At 42.7% G+C, this 20,653-nt stretch overlaps 1 protein-coding gene across 1 annotated transcript; it reads left to right on the top strand.

Annotated features, from left to right (window-relative positions):
- Positions 1 to 732: 732 nt before the first annotated feature.
- On the top strand, positions 733 to 19,857 carry VPS37B (VPS37B subunit of ESCRT-I). Its single transcript, XM_063351135.1, has 5 exons — positions 733 to 953; positions 9,893 to 10,064; positions 10,715 to 10,797; positions 11,895 to 17,649; positions 19,381 to 19,857. Exons 1-4 carry the CDS (start codon positions 849 to 851, stop codon positions 12,390 to 12,392), a joined length of 858 nt encoding a protein of 285 aa, XP_063207205.1. The 5' UTR covers positions 733 to 848; the 3' UTR covers positions 12,393 to 17,649; positions 19,381 to 19,857.
- Positions 19,858 to 20,653: the final 796 nt, after the last annotated feature.

Genomic DNA, 20,653 nt, shown 5'->3' with positions numbered 1-20,653 from the left:
GTCGCTCTTTTGAGATTTACTGGAGCCAATTCCCAAGCTGGTAAGGAAGTGCAAGTTAAATAATTCTACCGATTTTCCTTCCTAATTTACAGCTGTGCAGTTACAAACGAAAGGAGAACAAGAGTGCCTACAATACTTCCAGGCAGGAGCATCGTAGCTGGCTGTGTCAGGTGTCGATGTGAAGGCTCAGGGCTCAGGCCGGGCACAGGACAGAGCCAACTCCCGGTGCCGGCCCAAGGCCTGCAGCCCAACTGCGAGGTGACACCGCCCAGCCCTGTTCCAGCAGCAGCCATCCCTCCAGACACCGAGGGCCTCGAGCACTGGGCGCCGTCACATGAGGGAGGCAGACAAAGCATGCTCTGTGAGGCGCTGAGGCCCGCCATCTTTAGGAAACGCCGCTTGGCCTCCCTCAGCGGGAGCCAGACCAGGCCAGCCTGACCAGGCCAGCTACCGCCATCCCGGGACCCTTCTGCTGCCCTGCTTGGCTGTCACCCCATGGTGGGCTTCGTCCAACACACGCACCCTCGCATGGGCTCTCCTACAGCCCTCCAGCCTCGCCCCTCGCCCCCCGATCCCCCCAGGCCACGCCAGCCCCATTGCCCACCACGCTCCTCCCCTCAGGACCCCCCTTGGTACCGTCCGCCCCAGCGTCCCCCCCCAGCCGCCCAGCCCCCTTGGTACGCCCCGCCCCGCGCGCTGCCGCCCCGCCCTCCCAGCAGGGGGCGCCGAGGGCGGTGCCGGCCCCGCGCCGGGGCGACACCGCGGCGGCACTTCCGGTTGGCGGCGGCGGCAGCGGGAGCGGGGCCGGCGGGAGCGGGGCCGGGGCGGGCGGCGCCGTTGCTGCCGGGATGGCGCTGGACGTGAGGCGCCTGGAGGCGCTGAGCCTGCAGGAGCTCAGCGCGCTGCTGGACGACGAGGAGCAGCTACAGGACATGGCCCGCCAGATGGAAGAGGTGAGGGGCGCCCGCGCAGCCCCGTGCCCCGGTCGCAGCCTCCCCTCGGGCCGCCGCCCCCCCCCACCTCAGCCCGCCGGGGCGCTGCCCGCGGGGCCTCGGGGCTCGCTGTGCCGCCGCCTCCGTTACCACTAGCTATCTGGGGGAGGGGGGGATGTGAAGTACCCCCGCCACCCCCGGCGCAGGTGACTCCCTCCGCCCGGCCCCGCTCGGCCGTCAGGGCTCCGCCATGAAGTAGCCGGTAAATAAGGAGCCCCAGTGATGCGGGAGGCGCTGCCAGCCCCTCTCCCTCCCCCTCTCCCTCCCGGCCTTTTGTTTGCCGGCCCTCGGTGGGGGTTGGGGGGTGTCTGTACCCAGGCACGGCTCCGGCTGCCGGAGGAGGGGGGCTGAGGGCCGGCCCTGCCGAAAACGTTCGGTTTGTACTAAATTAGGAGACACTGACGGACCGGAGGTGGGATCAGTTTTTCCGTTAATACAGCCCTTGTTTTTGTGCCTTGGCCACGATGAAGGATTTTGTCAGGGTGAAGTCGGTCCTATTTGCGGTCTCGGTCTCAGCGCAAGTTTAATTCAAAACAATATGAAAGAGATTTCTGTGTGCCCCAGTTGGTATGCTGGGCGCAGTGAAGGCTGTCAGGCTTTCTAGGGCTTCTTTTTGTTTTGTTTTTTTTTTTTTTTTTTTTTTAATCTATTTGGAATGGCTTTGTCAATTTATCAGACTCTAAGCCATGCTTTTGGAGCCAGCCTTCTTAAAACAAAGTAGAATCCTGTTTTCTTCCTCCTGCTGTGGTTTTTCTATATGCCAGTGGACCCTGTGTATTACAGTTCTGATACAAAACTGTTCCAGGCTTATTTGACCACAGATGCTCTTAAAAGACTCTTAACTGTGTAGTCAGCTAACAACAAATACCATTTATATGAAAATTTTAAAAGAAAAAAATGTGCTGTATTTGTCTGGGTCTTGTATTTATTTGGGGGTTTTTATTTTATTTTGATTTTTTTAATATATATAGAGAGGACAGAAGCCCCAGGAAAAAAAAGTTACAATATGTTCTTGAGAAAGAAGCTTAGTTTACTAAGTAAAATCAATTCTAATTGCTTTCCCTCAAACTAACATTCCTGCCCTTCTGGTACTTCCAAGGAAATTGTTCTGGATCACCTCAAACCAAATTGTCATAGTATTAGAGATGAAGAGGCCCACTGAAGGTTGAGGCCGAGATAATAAGGTGTTCTAGGGAGTTTACTTACTGCATTATGCAATAATTTGTATTTTGAACTTTGTGTAAATAGATTTGCAAGAGTGGGGCAGGCTTAATACCTTTTCATATGAGCTTATATGTTGAGAACTTAAACGGCTGAAGAAACAGATACTGCTGTGGTAAGTAAAACATGCAGAGATCTTGGAGGCACCGAGGTTTACCAGGGGGCAGAAGTACCCTTCTATATCAAAACTAAATATTTAAGGGAAGTCAATGGGTTATAACAGGCTTGGCTTTGTAAAGATATAAATGGGTGCAGTATTGCTGATTTCAGTGTGACCTCTGACAAGGTACATCAGCAGAAGGCCTGGCTCAGTGGGCTCGTTTTTAATTATTTATTTGTCAATACACACTTAAGACTGTAGGTCAGAAGTGACTGAAAACCTCATGACCATAGTAGAAAAGATCCTCTGTCTCTGCAGAACTAGACCGTATTCTCATTTTGACCCTCCGGTTTTCCTCTTTCGTTGGCAACAGAAGGCTTTTAAATTGTAGAGTAAAGTTCTCTGGGCCTGAGGGAATATTTTGTGGTGTTTGGAAAGTGTGGCTGCGTTTGGAGGTATTCAAGCTGTGTGGAAATACGGCTGTGCTACTGTCTGGTATAATCCTCTTTTATTGCATGTGGAGGCTTTTACTAGGGTCTGTTCAACTAGAAACGCATTTACCCGCCTTGGAAGGAATTGGCCGTGCTCGAATACTTCTTCCTTGTTCTAATTTTGCCTCCACTGAATTGTTTACTCTCTGAGTTTGTGCTGCTGGGTCCTTATTTTTCACTGTGAAGTATGTGGCAGGAAGAGGCAGAGAGGGAAATCCTGGAAGTTAAGGAGGAACCATGGTGACTTCACTGCTGCTTGTGTAGGTATTCGGTTGTTAATCCGCATATATCTAGCTTGTAGGGCTATTCCAAAGTCCTTCGATTCGTAATTTCATTGTGGTATGCCAATGAAATCATGATTCCTGAGTCACTTCTCTGAGGTCACTTGTATTTTCAGTGGCAAAATTGGCTAAATCTGATTATTCCATAATTGAAAAAACCTTTGTTCCCCTTGTTGCAAGGGAAACCCAGCTCAAAAACCAATGTTTTGTTCACAAAGAAGAGGATTTGGAAAACCACTTGGCTTTCTTGCTAATAGCTAAAAATAGGCACTTTCCAGCCTTAAAGGGAATGTATTCCTGTGCAGCATTTGAGCAGGATTTGTATATGTCATTGTGGGTGGGGGTGTGTGTGTATATATATCTCTATCTGTGTGTGCTCACGCGCACATTCACATTTCGCTGGGGTAATGTGCATATACAGTGTCCTTCACACCGTATCCCCAGGTATGGGAAAATGTGGCATCAAAGAGCTAAGCTGCTTTTTCTGTCTGTACGGTTGTTTTTGAAGCCTCTGGGCTTTTAGTGTTTGAACAACGAACATCTTGTCTGATAGAAAGAGGAAGGAAGCCAATTGTCTGGTACTCCAAGTCTTTTAAAATTGAGGAGGAGTTGTTTTTTTTTTTTTATATAATTCTTTGAGGTTAATATCTGTAGTACATCTACAGTATTCATCTTCATGAAATAAAAGTACATTGTTTATAAAAGTCAGTCTCGGCATGATAACTCTAAACAGCATAGATGAGAGATTTTGTGACCTGACACTGGTAGTCGCTCAATGAATTTTTTTCTGTGAAAATGAGTTTTCTTTTTACCTACTGGAACATCACTTCAGTAACAGTGCAACGTTGTGTTATTGACCACTAAGGTTCTACTGCCAAAAATTATTTGCTCTTCAAGGCCTTAATTATATGAAGTCAAGAAGTCAGAAATGTATTGCCTTCCTCTCATTCCAGGATTTCAGAGTACACTGGCAAGCACAGAAGGGGTTTTTGAGTGTAGTCCTTTTCTCAAAAGCTGATTGGAAAGATCGGACAGTGCGGAAAGTCCAAGTTAAAACTATGTGAATGCATGCCCAGATTTCTTGGATTCTCACTCCTGTCCTAAAACCACATTGTGTAAGTGGTTATGTTCTTGCTTGCCAAACATGGAATTTAGTTACAAAGTTAGAAATTAGCCTTGGTGACAACTATAGATTTTTCTCTTCCAGTGAAGCATCAAATGAGTAACCTGCCTGTGCCTGATGAGTGCAAATTGCAGTTCTGGGTGTCTCTTTCCTCTGGAATAAATGTTTAGGAATTGCAACTTACCTTTTAACCTTTATTTTGTCGTTTTTAAAGCTAGTACTTATGTAATCAGAAGACTTAAATTTAGCAAATCTAATTACTTTGGACTTGTATTAATATTTATTACCAAACAGATGTTGTTAGAGGGTGTGTTATCGTTCACCACTACTTGATGAAAAGCGCTCTTAAGTCTTCTGTAAGAGAAGTCTCTATTCTACTCTGCACCTGTCAGCTCCTGTTTCACGGGTTAATTTGACACTCCGAATGTGCATCGTTGTACTTCTGCAGTGTGACTGCATATTTTATTCCTGATTTACAAGTATGTGTAAGTGAAAGAGAGAATGTGGGAATGCTAAAGGCTAGAGCAAGACGGAAGAAACCTAAAACTAATGTGGATGTATGCTATGTATAAAGCAATTAAAATGGTACCACTTGAAATTTCTTTTTATTTATAGCTCCTTAAGAGACTTTTTCTTGAAAGTACGGAGAGACTACTTGCCATGGTGCTTGCCAAAGCAAGCTTGTAATTATAGCAGCACTTGATGGACTTTGTGGGTAGTTGGGATTTCAGTCACTCACACTGCATCTCGGGAGGCATCTGGTCTGGAATTGTTCTGGGAACGTGCTTTTGGATGAACAGGAGCGACGCTTCTCAGAGATATTTTTCACAAAAAGCTTGCTGCAAGCTATTATTTTGGAGTAAATGATAAACAGTAAAAATGTTGCTAAGCTAGTATTAGCTTCTGTTTTAATTTTATTCAGCATTTTTCTTCCTTTTTGAAAAGTGGGATGAAACGAAGCCGCAGTTGATGAAAGTAGTAGAATCTCAATTCCCAAAGCAGTTGCTGCTGCCTGTTCTTGGAAGTGCTTATTAAATAAAACCTTGAGTAAAATTATTCAAATTATTTCTGTTAAAGAAACTCACTTTTCCAGCATCTTATGTTTTGAAGTGCTGCATAAATCATGATTTTTGTCTTTAATAACCTCCAGGTGTCCATGGCTTTATTTTCTTGCAGCACGCACAATTTGGCTTGAGTGGTCTACTCAGTGGCAAGCAATCCTTTGCCCATTCGAATCCTTTTATAACCAGCTCAGTATTATTGCCCCATTTCTCCCATTCAGAATTCACAGTGAGAGCTTAGCAGTTAAAAAAAAAAAAAAAAAAAAAGCATATGTTCTCTTTAACATTGTCCTATCTCATTATGTCTCGTGATTCTGACTGGTATTTCTCATCTCCCCTCAGATTAATGTTTCCTGCCTGTTGAAGTGCTCATGATCTCAATAGTCTTGTTAGCAATTCTGCTAGAGAGTTGTGTGGTGTTTGCTTATTTCTCTTAATTACGTTTTTTCATTGCAGTTCCAGCAGGCAGGTGAACATCTGATGCAGTAGCAGTTCCCTGCTAATACACATTTTTGTTGCACAACACATCTGACAACAAAATAACTTCTATTGGATTTATTCCTTGCTTGGCTATTGTCTTGGGCTTGTGGAAAGCTGTGAATGGATGCTGAAAGCATGCTTTGTGCGGCATTAATAATCTTAATAGACTGGTCACGCCGTACTGTATCTTTGACCCTTGGATGATTTTGCGACTGTTTTTTGTTTGTTTTAAATTAGTCAACGTTTTTTGAAAGTTTTTCTGTAGGGCTTTTTAGGGTAACCTCACAGTGTTTGCTTTTCTGATTCCTTGATTTAACTTCTAAATGCAGTGGAACAGTTGCAGAAAAGTTTATTATGCAGACCGTAACGTCGGTGCCAGATTACTCTGGTTTGTAAAATCATGACTTTATTCAAGTTGCATTGCTTTGGGATTATGTTTGTTCTGTTTGTTGTGAAATAGAATTTACTCGTTCCACAGACTTCAAACTTTTTTCAGTGGCATGAGGCATTTGAATGTCCTGAACAGGTGGATGGGTCTTCACCAGCTCCTCCTGAAATTTCGTTAAACATCATTGCTAAGTTTACCTTGTATTTGAGAAACTGCTTCTTCTCATGGCTCTGAGTAAGATTTAGTTTGAGTTTCTCATCTCTTCAACTGTCCATTTTTTTGAAGAAATTTGACACAGAATAATGCTGGAAGTGAAGACACTTGAATTGATCATTAAATGTCAATCATGGTTTTTGTTCAACTTCTCTAGAAAAAGTGTGCCCTTTTTAGAAGTGCTATAATATGGAAAAAGTTGAGTCATTAAGTCTTGGTTAATTTCAAGCACTGTAACTTAAAGTGCGATTACAAATACCTTAACTTTTTTCGGTTTTAAACCGAGTAGTTTTAAGACTTTTGATTAAGTTTAGACTAGTGCATAATTGCTAGGTATCAGGTGCCAAGGACAGGAAAGGATGTCACTCTGTGTTACATGTAGGTCATGATATTTTTTCCTTATTTGTACAAGTCAGGTGGATCATGTCATGCTGATATTTATTCGTCTTTACACATTTGAAATTATTTAAAAGTAAATTTTTTTAGAAAATCATTGTAGAAAGTTAGGCATTTGCTTCCTCCTTGTTCTGTTGAGAATTGTTATGATACTTGAGGCAGGCGTTATTCAAAAGTACTCTTTAAAAACACCACAAAAATCCTTATCTGACTTCATGAAGATTTTTGTTCTTGTTCTCTCTGTCTACCTGGAGTTCTTCCTTTTCCTCTTTATTGTATATGATTTCAGTAAAAGGTTCCTGCTCCTGGGATTGGTGCTCTTGAAAGCTGTGTAGGTTTGTGTCCGCTGGCTTTTTTCTCTCTAGAGGAAATGTACACATTCTTCATCCTGAAGAAAGATCAAAGTTCACTCATAAAACTGGTCTTCCCAGGCTGACTGCGCAACTGGTTTGAAACGAGAGTATCAGCAGTGAAAATACAATCACCAGATCAAATTGAAGTCTCTTGAAGGAAGTAGTTTGCTCATTAAAGCGGTGAAAGAGGAGAGGCATCAGAAACCATGAATCTTTTTGCATGCAATCTTCTTTGGGTGGCAGTTCAGAAGACAGCTAGTTAACAAAACTTGCGGTGATGGCAGGTGATTTGGTAAGAAGCTGGATGCCGGTAATTAAGCTGTTAAATCGTGTGTATTTTAGTTCCCTTCATAATAGTTAGAAAAAATGTAAAACAGGGGGGCTTAGGCATTCCGAAAGCGACAGTCTAACAGCATTAGATCATATGAGAACCACCAAATGGAAGCAACCAGTTTAATTTAAATTATTTTGCATTGGATTCAAAAGTGAAAAGAGAGGATTTTCTCTTTATTCTTGGGAAGGATTCAAGTTGAACACAAGCATAGGGCTGGAAGCTTTTTTAGGCTTGATGCGAGAACTCACGAAGATAAAACAGTATCACAAATACAGTTTCTCCTGTTTTCACAATTTGGAATAGAATTTTATTTTGATTCATCTAGACTTTAGGACTCAGCATTATACCTGACTTGATTTTTATTTTTTTTTAAAGTGGTTTTGCAGGAACAGGGTGAAAGAGAGTAAAACTTTGATATTTGAAGAGCAATATCTGAGGCCAAAGATGCGTTTGAGTAAGACTGAGCCACTTTTGAGTTTAGGAGATTAAAGCAGTGTATAAATATTTTAAAAGCAAGTAATTGCTTTTGAAGACACTGCTGTGACACTTGGAAAATATTTTCACCTGATGCACTCAGTCATGTGCTCAGACTGACAAGAACACCTGAATTCTGATCCTGTCCTTTTCTGGGGCTTTTAAATACATCATTTGGTTTCCTCTTTTCCTGTTCGTGAGGTGTGGCTCTCCTGGGTCCCCCCATCAGTGTGAACGGAAGAAAGCACTGTACTCTCCGTGTTTGCACTGAATTCAGTGTGACTGCCCGTCAGTAAGATCTGTTACAGCTAAACAGGGATGGCGTGGGCTAGAAGGGCTACGTATTAATGTAGGAGGTCACAAAAAGTGTACCAAATGTTTCGTCCATTTTGAACGCAGCTTAATAGAATCAGTCTGTTGCGCTATGGGAAAACTGAACCACTTGTTGATTCACACTGAAAATCTAAGATCAGATCCCTTGCCTTTTTTTTTTCTTTTTTTTTTCTTTGGATGTCTGAATATTTTAATGAATCTAATGTGACAGTCAGGGCAGACTTCCCTAAACACGCAGCTTTCCCAAAACTCATGGAGACTGTCTTGATAAAATAGCCTCTGTATGTGTGAGCAAAGTCGGAATCTTGCCGCATGTTGGTTTTCTGAGAATTGTCGTTTGTTCTTTAGGAACAATGTCTTCAGGCTAGGATATGTTAAGCAGAAGGATTAAACTGAAAAACAAGCTTTTGGCATTAATGCAGGGTTGATTTAACATAGTTGGGGAAGATTATTCTGGAGAAGGCATGGTAATGATGCAGTCCTAGGGTTTTGCATTTTAATAAGATAAAGGATGACACTCTTTTGGAGCCTTGTTGCATGTTACTGCTGGGATTCAAAGATCTTTTTAACAGCAACTGTTGCTTTATCTGTCAGCGTTCATTATGGGGGAATGGTAAGGGTGGTGCTTGAGGTGGGAATGAAGAAGCATCTACATTAAATAATGAGTAAAAATTCATACAAAGCATCTGCAGCTCGCAGGGCGTGAATGTAAAAATCTGATCTCACAAATCTGTGACAACCAGCAGGTCAGACCTCACAAATTTGTGACGAGAATTAGAAGAAACCCGGGTGGCATAAACCGCACTCCTCTGCCACTTTGCAGAAGTGTCTAAGCGAGTGCCCGGAGAGTGGTTTCTGACCAGAAACCTCTGTCCTACCGCCGAGGTGAAACCTGCCTCTTGCAGGTTCAGCGCAGCAGGAACCCGGTTCCTGTTCTGGTTGGGCAAAAGCCGTTCCGCCCGCAGGAGCATTCACCGGCACCTCTGCCCCCGCTCAAAGGAGAGGGGGTTCTTAGGAGTCCTTGCCCACAATACAGACTCTTCAAGTGATTAGCATTTCCAGGTTGGAGGAGAAAACTATTTAATGAGCTCTCAACTGCATGTGAAAAAAAAATGTGCAGGAAAGTGACTTCAGGTCAGTATTAATTCCTGTTCAGAAGGCGATTCATTGACAGGTGCTCATAGAGGTTCTCATAGCTGAAAAGAGAGATCCTTATTCTCGGGGGAATTCCTCTGAAGGTCTTTCCCCTGTGAGTTTCAACAGTCCATTGACATTTTAGATGATTTCAATGTGCTGTTTGTGGCGTAGACCTTCTTATTCCTTCTAGATGATATGATAGTAAAATAGTATAGCAGTAAAAATACGGTTTGTGAGAAAGGATTTTGTGTAGCAGAAAAAAGAGATGATTGAAAAAGAGCGCAATAGCTGAAGCTGACCCGTACAGTAGACATTCCCTCTGTTCATAAAAAGTCCAAAAGTACTGTTGTTAGTTGCAGGTCCAATACCATAGTACTGATTTTTACAGAGAGCTTACTTTTGTTGTTTATTTAGAAGTTTTAAAATTCTCATACTGTCTAAATAACCATTGTTTTTGCTTAATATTTTCACTATCATTTCATGCCCCCCCCCTTTTTTTTTTTATTTTTTCCCAGGCCCAAAATGTTCAACACAGCAAGGACATGACTCTCGCCAGCAACCGCAGTCTGGCAGAAGGCAATCTTTTGTACCAGCCGAAGTTGGAGTCCTTAAAATCAAATTTGACTGAAAAATATCAAGAGCTGCAAGTTCTTTTTGAAGCATACCAGATAAAGAAAACAAAACTAGGTAACATTTTCTGGTGACAATTATGATTTGCTGTTTTCTCAGTGAATGTAAATCTGTTGCATGATATTTATTTAGTTTTTGGTGTCTCATTTTTAGCTGTGTGAATTAGGGTACAAAATGAAATGTCATTCTTGTGTAGTTCTGAAATAGATCGTGCTTCTAATGATTTATTAAGTATCTGTTACACCTAGTAAAAGATACTGTGGATTCTTTCTGTTACTGTGTGGTTACCTACCTATTGTTGACCTACTCTTCTCTAAGTCATCAAATTTGTTTACCTTGCTAAAAAGCAAAACATAATTTGAGTTTTCAGTGATTAATTCTAAATCAAACTGAGTATTGCATTTAACTTTCTCATTTCATGCTGAATTATGAAGTATGGTATGTCTGATACTGCACTTGCTGAAGTGCATTGTCTTTCAATATTATAAATGTATCATCGTAATTAAATTTCAGCTTTTAGCACTCTGACAATATTCCTAAACTACTTAATATGTTTCCTTACTGTAGATCAATCTGTCTAGACCAATGGAGTATGCTAGTTGTACATACGTGCCTTAGAAATGTTTATGCTTGCTGAGGCTGTATAGCTTCAGTGAGAAGTCACTTAGAGACAGCTGTCATTTACTGTTCTTTGTGTGCCATTACAGACAGACAATCCAGTAATGCTTCACTGGAGACACTGCTAGCGCTGCTTCAGACAGAGGGGGCTAAGATTGAGGAAGACACAGAGGTAATGACAGTACACTTCAATTCTGCCACTTGGAACCATTACCAAAGACTTTCCGTGCACGTAGCTGCAGTGCAGCATTGAACATGCAATAGACTAAAGGGATATCTTTAAGAATATGGCTTGGTCTCTGCTTTGAACTTCAATGAACAGTGAGAATTTTTTTATCTGAATAATTTTTTACTCTTGGCCTCTTTGAAGTTAAGAGAGAAAATGCTCCTTTTCAGAAGAGAAAGCCAGACTCTCTTAGTTCGTTGGCATTGCCTTCAAATTCACAGTGCATAAATATGGAAATTTTTTTTTTTAATGGTGTTTGCCTGGTATACTTATTAATCCATTATGGATGTCAATTAGTAACCTAATGAAAAACTGTGCCTGCACTGTTTTTTCTCCAGCATTTCCGGTGAAATGCTCCCTTAGGATTTCAACATATCTGTCTAGGTGCCAGTATCCCTTGCTGTGCTTGAAGGGTGGTCTTTTTTTCAGAATAATGGAAGCGTTTGGTTTTGTTTGCCGATTTGCCTGGAGGATGTTTTCTGTAATGTATCAGGGGAAAAATTCTCCTTATTGGCCTTAAGTTGTCATCACAAAAAGACATTCCCAGGACAATTTTGTGATTCTATGTATGGTCACCTCTCTTAATTATTAAACACCATTTACCCAAAGCCACAAGTAAGCGTGAGTATTAAACCTGGCTTAGCAATAATCTGCCTCTCTGGACTGGGGGTTGCAGAGTTCTCAGTGTCTCTGTTGGCATTGCAAGCAGTACTGAGCTGTAATTCAGCTTAGCTGGCAATCTGGAAAGCTGTTGGACTTGATTCGTTCCCTTCTCTGATGATCAGGGGAACATTCAGAGATAGATTCAGATGTTCTCACTGCTGTTGTTGCTTCAGTATAAATTTAAGCAAAAATGATATTTAACTCCCAGTGCTTCTGAGTAATAACTCACTCAAAATTCTGCTCAGAATTCTTAGCGTGCCAGTCATCTTCCACGTACAAGCTGGAAAATCACAGGCACAATTATGCTATTTTTAGGATGTAAGACATTCAGATTCTCTTGCGGTATGTGGTTTTCTAAGAGATTGTTCCATATTTGACAGAATATGGCAGAAAAGTTTCTTGATGGTGAAATACCACTGGATTCCTTCATTGATGAGTACCAGAGCAAGCGTAAACTGGCTCACCTGCGCCGGGTCAAAATCGAGAAGCTGCAAGAAATGGTGCTGAAGGGTCAGAGACTTCTGCAGGTTCAGCCACAGGCTCAGCCGAGAGCACCCGAGACAACACCAGCACCTCAAGATTCCTACACTTCGGATGCAAACACTCCTTCAGTTGTGCCCCGACGAATACCACCCCCTCCACCTTCTTCAGTCCCAGCAGGACGCTTTCCTACTCCGTTTACTGCAGCCATGAGTTCAGGACCAGCTCTTTCTTATCCAGGTGCTCCGTATCCTCCTCTCCCCCCGCGACCAGGAGTTCAGTCTGCAAGTCAAATGCCACAGCCAGGATACCCATCTCAGTTTGTACCACAGTATCCTCCAGTTCTTCCCCAAAGACCACCTCGCCTTCCACCACATCCTGGCTTTATCCTCCAGTGAATATTTTGGTGCGCCTAAGTTATGTATTGGTGCTTATATTTCCCTTTTATCCCCCTCAGAGACTTAATGTAGGCGATGGAAAGCCTCTGGTTTTTGCACAATGGAGTACAAAATCTGAGCTGTGGCACCGAGGTTTGCAATTGTGTTTGGTAAATGTGATTATTTTTGTTTTCAAATATCAGTGACAACAAGGTTTTTCTAGGAAGGTGATAGGGTCTAAGTTTTGTAAATCCATCAAATTGTGAAACAACATACAGTGGATTTCTTGACATTACAAATCGAATCACGCTCTGAATTCTTTAGTGATGGCCAATCAGCATCCCCTTCTGTCCGGATGCGTTCCCATCGCAGCTGGATGTATGTGTGGCAGACTGGGAGCTATTTGTCCCTCTAAAGAATTCTCTGTCGGTGCCAGTGTTTGGATAGTAACAACCGTATCTGAATACTGGGCAAAGAGTTGCAATGGGCCGCGTCGGCATCCTTTGCGTTCTGCCCAGACAAGGGCGTTCATGGCCAGGTGCACAATGTTTTCAGAGCTCGCTGAGCTGAAACTCTTGTCAGAAAATGTTGCATGGTTTTTAGCCGGTAAAACTTACAAGAGTTTCATTTCTACATTTCACTCCTGACCGTAGACTTTTCATAGTAAAAGTACGCACTCCTCCCACTCCTAAATAGCTTGATATCCTGAAAGTCCTGGTCTCTTGAAATTACACTAAACTGTTTTTAGAGCCAGTTTAGAGTTTTATAGAAACTTTACCAGGCATTTTTATTTCCTTGCCTATTAAGACTCTTTCTTATGGTTGGTTTTTTTTTTCTTTTCCACACCTTGGATACAGAAGTGATTTTTTTACACAGGTGCTTAGCTTTTGATATCATGTGATTCCAGGAATCTAGGCAGGGTATTTTCTTAATCAAATACTGCATTTTCACATTATGTAAATGCCCACTTGAAGCTCCTTAATTTCATTTTATCCCTCAGACTCAGTCTCTCACTTGGCAGAGCTATTTTTAACTTTCCTATTTCATTTAGTTTTGCAGGTTTTGGCATGCCTATCTATCTGGAATTTGCAGGTAACATTTCTCTGCAAGCAGGCAAAACAGAAAAGCTTTTTTAAATCCATGGTGGCTGTTTGCATCTGACATAATCCATTCTTGACGACTTATGCCACTGCAGGGGGAGGCTTTTTAGGGGAGCTCAGATTTCACTCTCAATGTGACTCTTGAAGCCTAAGGTGCAGACACATGCTGGTATTTTAATCTAGCATCGGGGGAGGCAGATCTTAACGCTTGTTGCTTGCGCAGAATGTGTCTGTAAATTCATTATCAATGCCATCCACAAACAACTTTCAACTAATTCATGGTAATTTAAGAAACTCACAGTCCAGAATCTGTTACAGCCCTTGCGTTATTTCAAAGCATTTTCATATCATTGTCCTGGAATGCACTACATTGTTTGTAAGTCCGTACTACAAACAGCATCAGTCAAAATAGAATATTTATTTTTTTTTTCTTTACGTAAGGCCCTTGACTGTCCCTTAATCATTTCCTCTGGAGTGTGGTGGTTGCTAGCAAATAGTAATTTGAAATTAAGCTCATAACAGGAAGCTCTCTATTCTGAAAATATGTTTTTTTGGCTTGTTTTGCCTTCTGAAGACAAAGGGCAGAAGGTTGGTCAGTGTTATTGGCAGCTGAACCAATTCCCCAGCGTAAGTCTGGAAATTTTCTATAGATGGGGGATTTTGTGAAGCAATGTGCATTGGATTTGTTTGCAAAGTGTGTTTTTTCTGTAATCTAGTGATGGTACAGGATGTGGTTGTTTTGTTGTTTTTTTTTTTTTAAAATAGTGTAATATCTTTTCTTGGTATTATTTTCTCACTGAAGCTTCATATAAGCATGGTTAATTATGACTCTTTCAAAGCAATTTTGCTGTGCTATTAGTGCTGGTACTTGGATGGCAACTGTTGTATCCGAATGCTAAACGTAAGTCTGCTGTAGAAAAGATCTGTGTCCTAGAAAGAATTACAGTGGGTGGGGGCTACCGGGGTGGTGACTGAGTATACAAATTCGTACTTTGAGCCTGCTACACAAAAACTCTAAAACACTCTCAAATCAGTTTTGCTAACGGTTAATAAAAACAACCAGGTATATTTTACACTTATCAAGTGCCAACTTTTTTTCCCGAGGGTTGAACATCCTCAGAAGTGATGGAGGTGATAGATAAGTGTATTGTGAATTTGCACTGCGTTTTATGTATCTAACTTTATTGGTATTAGTAGTCCAAAAATATTTTTACTACTTGTTATATTTTCTGTCTTTTGGTAACTTTTGTGATAACATGACCTTTCAGGGATACTTTATCTAGAAACCAACTCTTGTGCAAACTAAATACAGACAAAGCTAATGCAATTTTTCTGTCTGAAAGCAAAACAATGCATTATTGCAGATGCATGTGGCTGACGTGCCTTAGGATCACTACTTGTGATTGTAAAACTAGGATATTAGCGTTTTTATCATTTGAATGGCCATTGCTTAACTCTGAGGGCTCTTCAAGAGCACTTTCTTTTACAAGAAACTCACCCTCATACTTCAGAAAAAACAAAGGCCGTATCTGCTATTTGTAAGCTTCTAGTTGCCTTCACTGATGGATAAGTTTGAACGTAGGTAATGTAACTAATGTGATGTTTCAGTTATAGCGAACTCATAACTGAAATCCAGCTGCTCATGGAAAACGATTTGCCATTAATTGTGTGTGTGTGTGCGCACAAACTGTAAATACATACTTGACTGCTGGTGATGTTTAAGGGTAAAGGAGAAAGATGACTGTGGAAAGCTGTTTAAATCCTTTCAGAAACAAACTTTACAAAACACTAACCTGAGTGAGTTGGGCAAGAGGTGCGTGTCAGTGCTTTCAGCCTGTTGCCCTTCGACAGCTTCTCCTGTTCTGTTATAGCTAATAAATAAATTTTGCTATGGCTAGGATGTATAGAATCATACTAATTTGCACTGTTTATAAGATAGCGAGATTAAAATGCCATAGGCAAGCTGAGACTTGAGAGGGGGCGGCTCAGTATGCTTGCCAAAATATATATATTATTATGTTGTCTTGAGGATTTTTAATGTCTGCTGCAAATAGCATATACTTCCCCAAAGCAATTGGAGTGGAGAAAAATCTTTTAAATACGATGTGTAACATGGCTTTAGAGTGTTGGTAGCGTTGCAAATGTTCTCTTTGGATGGCATTACTTTTGCCAGTCTTTTTTACGCAGTTTTATAAGTTATGACTAATTCAATTGTATGTGGTTAGGTGGTTTGATGAGCAGCGTTGAGTGGTTCTAACTCAAGGATGAGTCTCACTGCACTTCAGTGCTGTCTCCTAGAGGAAGCGAAGTCGGTTGTTCTAGCACAGCTGATCCACGCAGGTCACCTTTGTACCAGTGACGCTGGAGGGACTATACAGAATATAAGCTTTGGTGTGATGCCAGGAGGCAGAGCCCTGGGCACGGTCTGGTCATGGGTAACCGTTACGTTTAGTGCCCCAACTTCCACAACCTCAGTCTCGACCTCTTTTGGGACTTCTCTGCCCTCTCAAACTGGAATAATGACTTAGATACAGAGCTCAAATCGACAATTCCTTTAGCCTGAAGATAGAGCTACTTGGCAAACATTGAGTTCTGAGGAGGTAGAGTCGTCCTGCACCCGAGCGGTTCCTCGTGTAATCCTGGACAGTCTAATAAAGGGGCAATTTTATATGCCTAGCAAGTTGTGAAACGTACAGTGGATTTGTTTGCATAATAAGTCTTTCTGTAATCTACTGTGGTCTGATTTTAAATAAAATAGCATATCTCTCTTGGTGTCGTGTTCCTATTGTGGTTTCATTTAATCACGGTGGAGTTACGTTCATGCTTATTTAGCAACATAAAAACAGTTGTAGGTGAATGTAGAACATAAATTTGAAAGAAAATAATGTTACTTATTCGTAGTAAATCTGTTGGCCATGGTTTTAGTGACTGGATATAGCGAGTCCATTTTGTATATAGCTGATACAGGATAGGTGTGCTCAGGGTAGATTCTGTACGTTGTCATCCTGGCGGCGAGGTAGGAGGGCTGTCTTGCCAGGTAGGATCCCTTCGCTTTTGTTTTAGTTTCCCACAATTAGCTGGAATAGTGGAAGTCTCTAGGTAATCTCCACCTGGAAAAGCTGAAGGAAGGGGAAAAGCCGCTTTTATTTGTTAAAAGAGGAAAAAACTTAGATTTCAGCCAAGACAAGTTAGGAGAAATGAGTCAACCAGAGTTATTTAGGAATATGAGTCAGAGCACAGAAAAGACCTGATGTAATTTTGTGTGATATCTGTCGCTTTAATAGCAATGTGAAATAGAACTCCTGCTGCCGAATAACTGATAATATATGGGAGAAAATCCCTTTTTTAATTGTTTCTTGATACGTTCCATTTGTGGTGCCTACGGAGATTTGATAACCTCCTGCTGATGCAGAAATAGGAAACTAGAGCTGAGGCCGAGGCGCGGGGCTGAGTCAGCGCGGGTGGGCGAGGGAAGGAGACGGTGTTATGTAAAAGCTGCAGTTCTTCAACTCGGCTCTTCTAAGAACTTGCAGCAACGCCCGTGTCCTGCAGCTTGGAGAAGGTGTGCACAAAGCTTCAGGAACTGCCTGTTCCAAAACTGGGGTTCACAAGCACCAGGAGATGGCTCTGGTGGGATTGTTCCCCGTGCAAAGGAGAGGTAACCCAGGAGGGTCAGACCCTGACGGGTAATGGATGTCAAACAAAAAAAAGCAAAGTAACAAAAGCAGCAAGCGGTGCGTCAGTGATAAACCGGCAGGATTTCACGTGGTCTTAACTTGTCCCATCTCTTTGGAAGCTGGCTCCGTGGGCCGTGCAAGCCCACGCAGATCCTTCAGTAGCACTTGTTCCTGTAATTTGAGTCCTCTTCTGCCTGTGTATTAGTCAACTTTTTGAGCAAACAGGCTTGTTTGCTCACCTCTCGGAGACTTTGTCACTAGAAACAAGACCTGTGTTGCCTTGGGTTCTTTTGAGAGAATTTTGTCTCGACTGACGTTTTAGAGAAGCCTTTTTGAGACGCCGGTGCCCTAGCTGATGCCCATAAAGCAGCCTGTACCTGGGCAGCCTGTGGTGGGCTCAACCTCTCCTGAAGCCAAATTTCCATTTTTTCTCCCTACCTGCAGGACAAATCACAGACTGCTGGGGCTGGAAGACTTCTCGGTGCATCCCTTGAACCTGCTGTAAGCTAAAGGCCGTCTTTTATTACTACTTACTATCTCCAACCTATTGAAGAGTGCTTTTTCTACGTGCTCGTTGATGACTAGTAGGAATTATTTTTTCCTTCAAAGCTAAAAAGGTTTCCTCTCCCCACATCAGCTAATTGCGCACCTTGCTGCATGCTCTTGAAGTTACGCATTGCTCTAGCAACTGCTGCTTGGGATGGGCTAGTTTCTGAGAGATTCATTAGTCTTGAAAGAAGCCGGCTGCGTCTCGTAGAGGAGGGGAGGTGACAAAGTGGCTGCAGTTCTCGGTGCTGGAACGAGACCACCTGGTTGAGGGGAAATGGTGGAGAAATTGAATAATGGCCTTTGGGCTGCGCTGTGTGTTAGTTGTCTCGCGCTAGCAGAGGTGATAGATGCTTTGTGAGGGGAACGTGTACCGCCTTGGTATTTTTCATACCTATAAGGCAATTGTTAAATGATTGTATTAGCTGATATTTCTGTATTTCCCAAGTCATTTTCCTGATTGGGCCATTGAGGAAATACTGCCACTAAAAATAGCACTGCCCAGATGCACGTCACTCGTGCCTTAGTCACCGCTACTGGCAGGTTGGGCGCAGAAGGGAAATAAAATACCGTGCAAATGGGCGGCTGCCGTTCGTAGCTTTAATTAAGGGCTCTTAAAAACGTATTTTTACAGAAGCGTTTTTTACCTGACTTCCTAGAGCATGTAAGGGCAGAGTTTTCTATTTGTGTGCTTGATTTCAATGGATTTCCCCCCCCCCCCCCCCCCGCCCAAGGATCTTGGGATTTGTAAACCTTGTGTTTTGTAAACTTTGCCCTCTGTAGCAGCGCTGTTACTGAGCTTGAGCTGCTTTGTGTGCTCGTGTTCGAACTAATTTGTGGTTACTGGAGATCTGGCTGCTGAGAGCGCCAAAGGGTGGGGAAAGGAGGGCTTTGATAGCAGGCTGTTTGAAAGCTGCTTCAAGAAAAATAAATTGTACTGTACTAACCTCCCTGGAAAGGGAGCAGAATGTAATATTTCACAACTTTCGCTTGGTTATTTTCCATTGCTTTTGTTACAGGTGCCGAGTAAAATTTCTTCTTGGTAGCTCGCTCATCCAGTTAAACATCTTCCTCTCTCCACAGATACAATACTGGTATTGAACCGGCATTAGCACATCGGATCCTGCACAGGGGGGTGTCTTGGTGGAGTCTCAAAATAAACCTTTGCATACACGCTTTGCAGTTGTGATTTTTTTTTTTTTTGTCTGCTACAACTAGCCAATACTTCCCAAAGAGTATAGGAGTTAAGAAAATCGGAGACTGGCCAGTAAGCTTAATTTTGGTTTAAAAATGACTTTAGCACATAGGTTACACTTTAAGTGGCCTTTGGAGCTTGTTTTTACTTTTGCTGATATTTTTTGAGACTTTGTATGTGCTGCTCTGGGTTGTTTTACCCGCAGCCTCTGTAAGTACCCATTTAAGTAAATCATAGTGAAACAGCAGCGGTGTTAAAGAAGTTACACTTACCCGTAGCGTCATTCTTAAAGCCATGTTTTGCCTTTTTTTTTTTTTTTTTTTTTTTTTTAATTCTTTACACTTCAAATACAGCTGCGGCTAGAGTTATGGTGGTGAGATTTTTAAAAGTTGACATTCTTGATTTATCAGTGTTTCCATTATGAAACGTAACGATGTGAGCGGTTAGGATGATGTCAGTCTCAGCAAATACATCTTTATCACCATCTATAGATAGACTGCCGGCTATTGCGGAAAGCGCTTCCTCGTACCGAGGGAAATGGTGTTTGAAAGAAACGAAACTTCGTGGGGAGCTGCCGTGTCTGGACAGACATCGTCACTCGCCGTGCGGCTGGGTAACCCTCTCCCAGCTCTCCCCCACCGCCGCTGCAGACAAGAGGTTCTCCCGGAGCTTCACGGAAAGGCTGAGAAGGATGCAAATCTTTGGATCGGAGACGATCTCGATGTAACTCGCAGGATTAGACCAGCTGCCTGCCCTTGCCCAGTAACACCAGTATTAACACCAAAGCCTTTTAATGTGGAAGGCGCTTTATGCACACGTGGTTGGGAAATGAGAACTGTCGCTCGCTACGCTGCCCGCGGTAGTTGCTCGTAAAACTGTACAGTCTGTTTCGTGACGTGTAACCTCGGAAATTGTAAGTCATCATGAGACTGCTACAAGACTGAAATAAATGGTAAAATACCTTGTAAATGTGTTTTCTTAAGATACAGCAACTTAACAATTCTAGTTAACTGCTTTATAACCTATTGTTAATCACAGGAACAGTCATCATGTTTTTTACTGTGGCTTGTGTGAAATTTGATTGACGTTGGGGGGGGGGGGGGGCACAAGGAATTGGATGAAAATATTGATTCTAGACTTTTTCAAAAGGACCCTCAAAAATTTTGTCTTTCTTCCAAGGGAGCTGTGTTCACCCTGTCACGGGCGGTCTTGCTGAGCTCCAAATGCTTCAGTCTTACCATTTCATGGGCGCATCCAACTTGCAGCAAGAGGTGCAGGGACACTTGGCCCTGCAGCTGCTCCCTGTTAATCACAGAACAAACACAAGCCAGGTTTCGTGCAGGTGTGTGGCCGTGGGCCTGACGGGCAGCTGCGAGGCTGCAGGTAACGGCCGCCCTGGCTGGAAGGCAGCATTGATCCTGAGCCACGCTGCTGCGGCTGGATTGCTTTTTATTTATTTAAGCTAGTTTTATTTCCAGCGAGGCTGCCAGTCACCTTGGCTGCCAGTGAGAGCCAGGTGGCGGTCATATGCCGCAGAATTAGTGTCCTACTCTGCCCTGGGGAGCTGCTCGCGCTGGGCAGGGGCTGGGTCTTGCCCTAGTGCTACAGCTGTATTGACAGAGACGTAAGTACGGACGTATACGCACACGTGCATAAATTGGGGGTGTGTGTGCATGTGTGTCGCTCTCTAGATAAAAAAAAAAAAAGCCAACATGCATATATATAAAAATACATACATATATGTGTGTCTCATCTCTGCCCAGC

This window comes from Chroicocephalus ridibundus, chromosome 13 (assembly GCF_963924245.1).
Source record: "Chroicocephalus ridibundus chromosome 13, bChrRid1.1, whole genome shotgun sequence".
Taxonomy (NCBI): Eukaryota; Metazoa; Chordata; class Aves; order Charadriiformes; family Laridae; genus Chroicocephalus; species Chroicocephalus ridibundus.
This window is presented reverse-complemented; position numbering and strand designations above follow the sequence as displayed.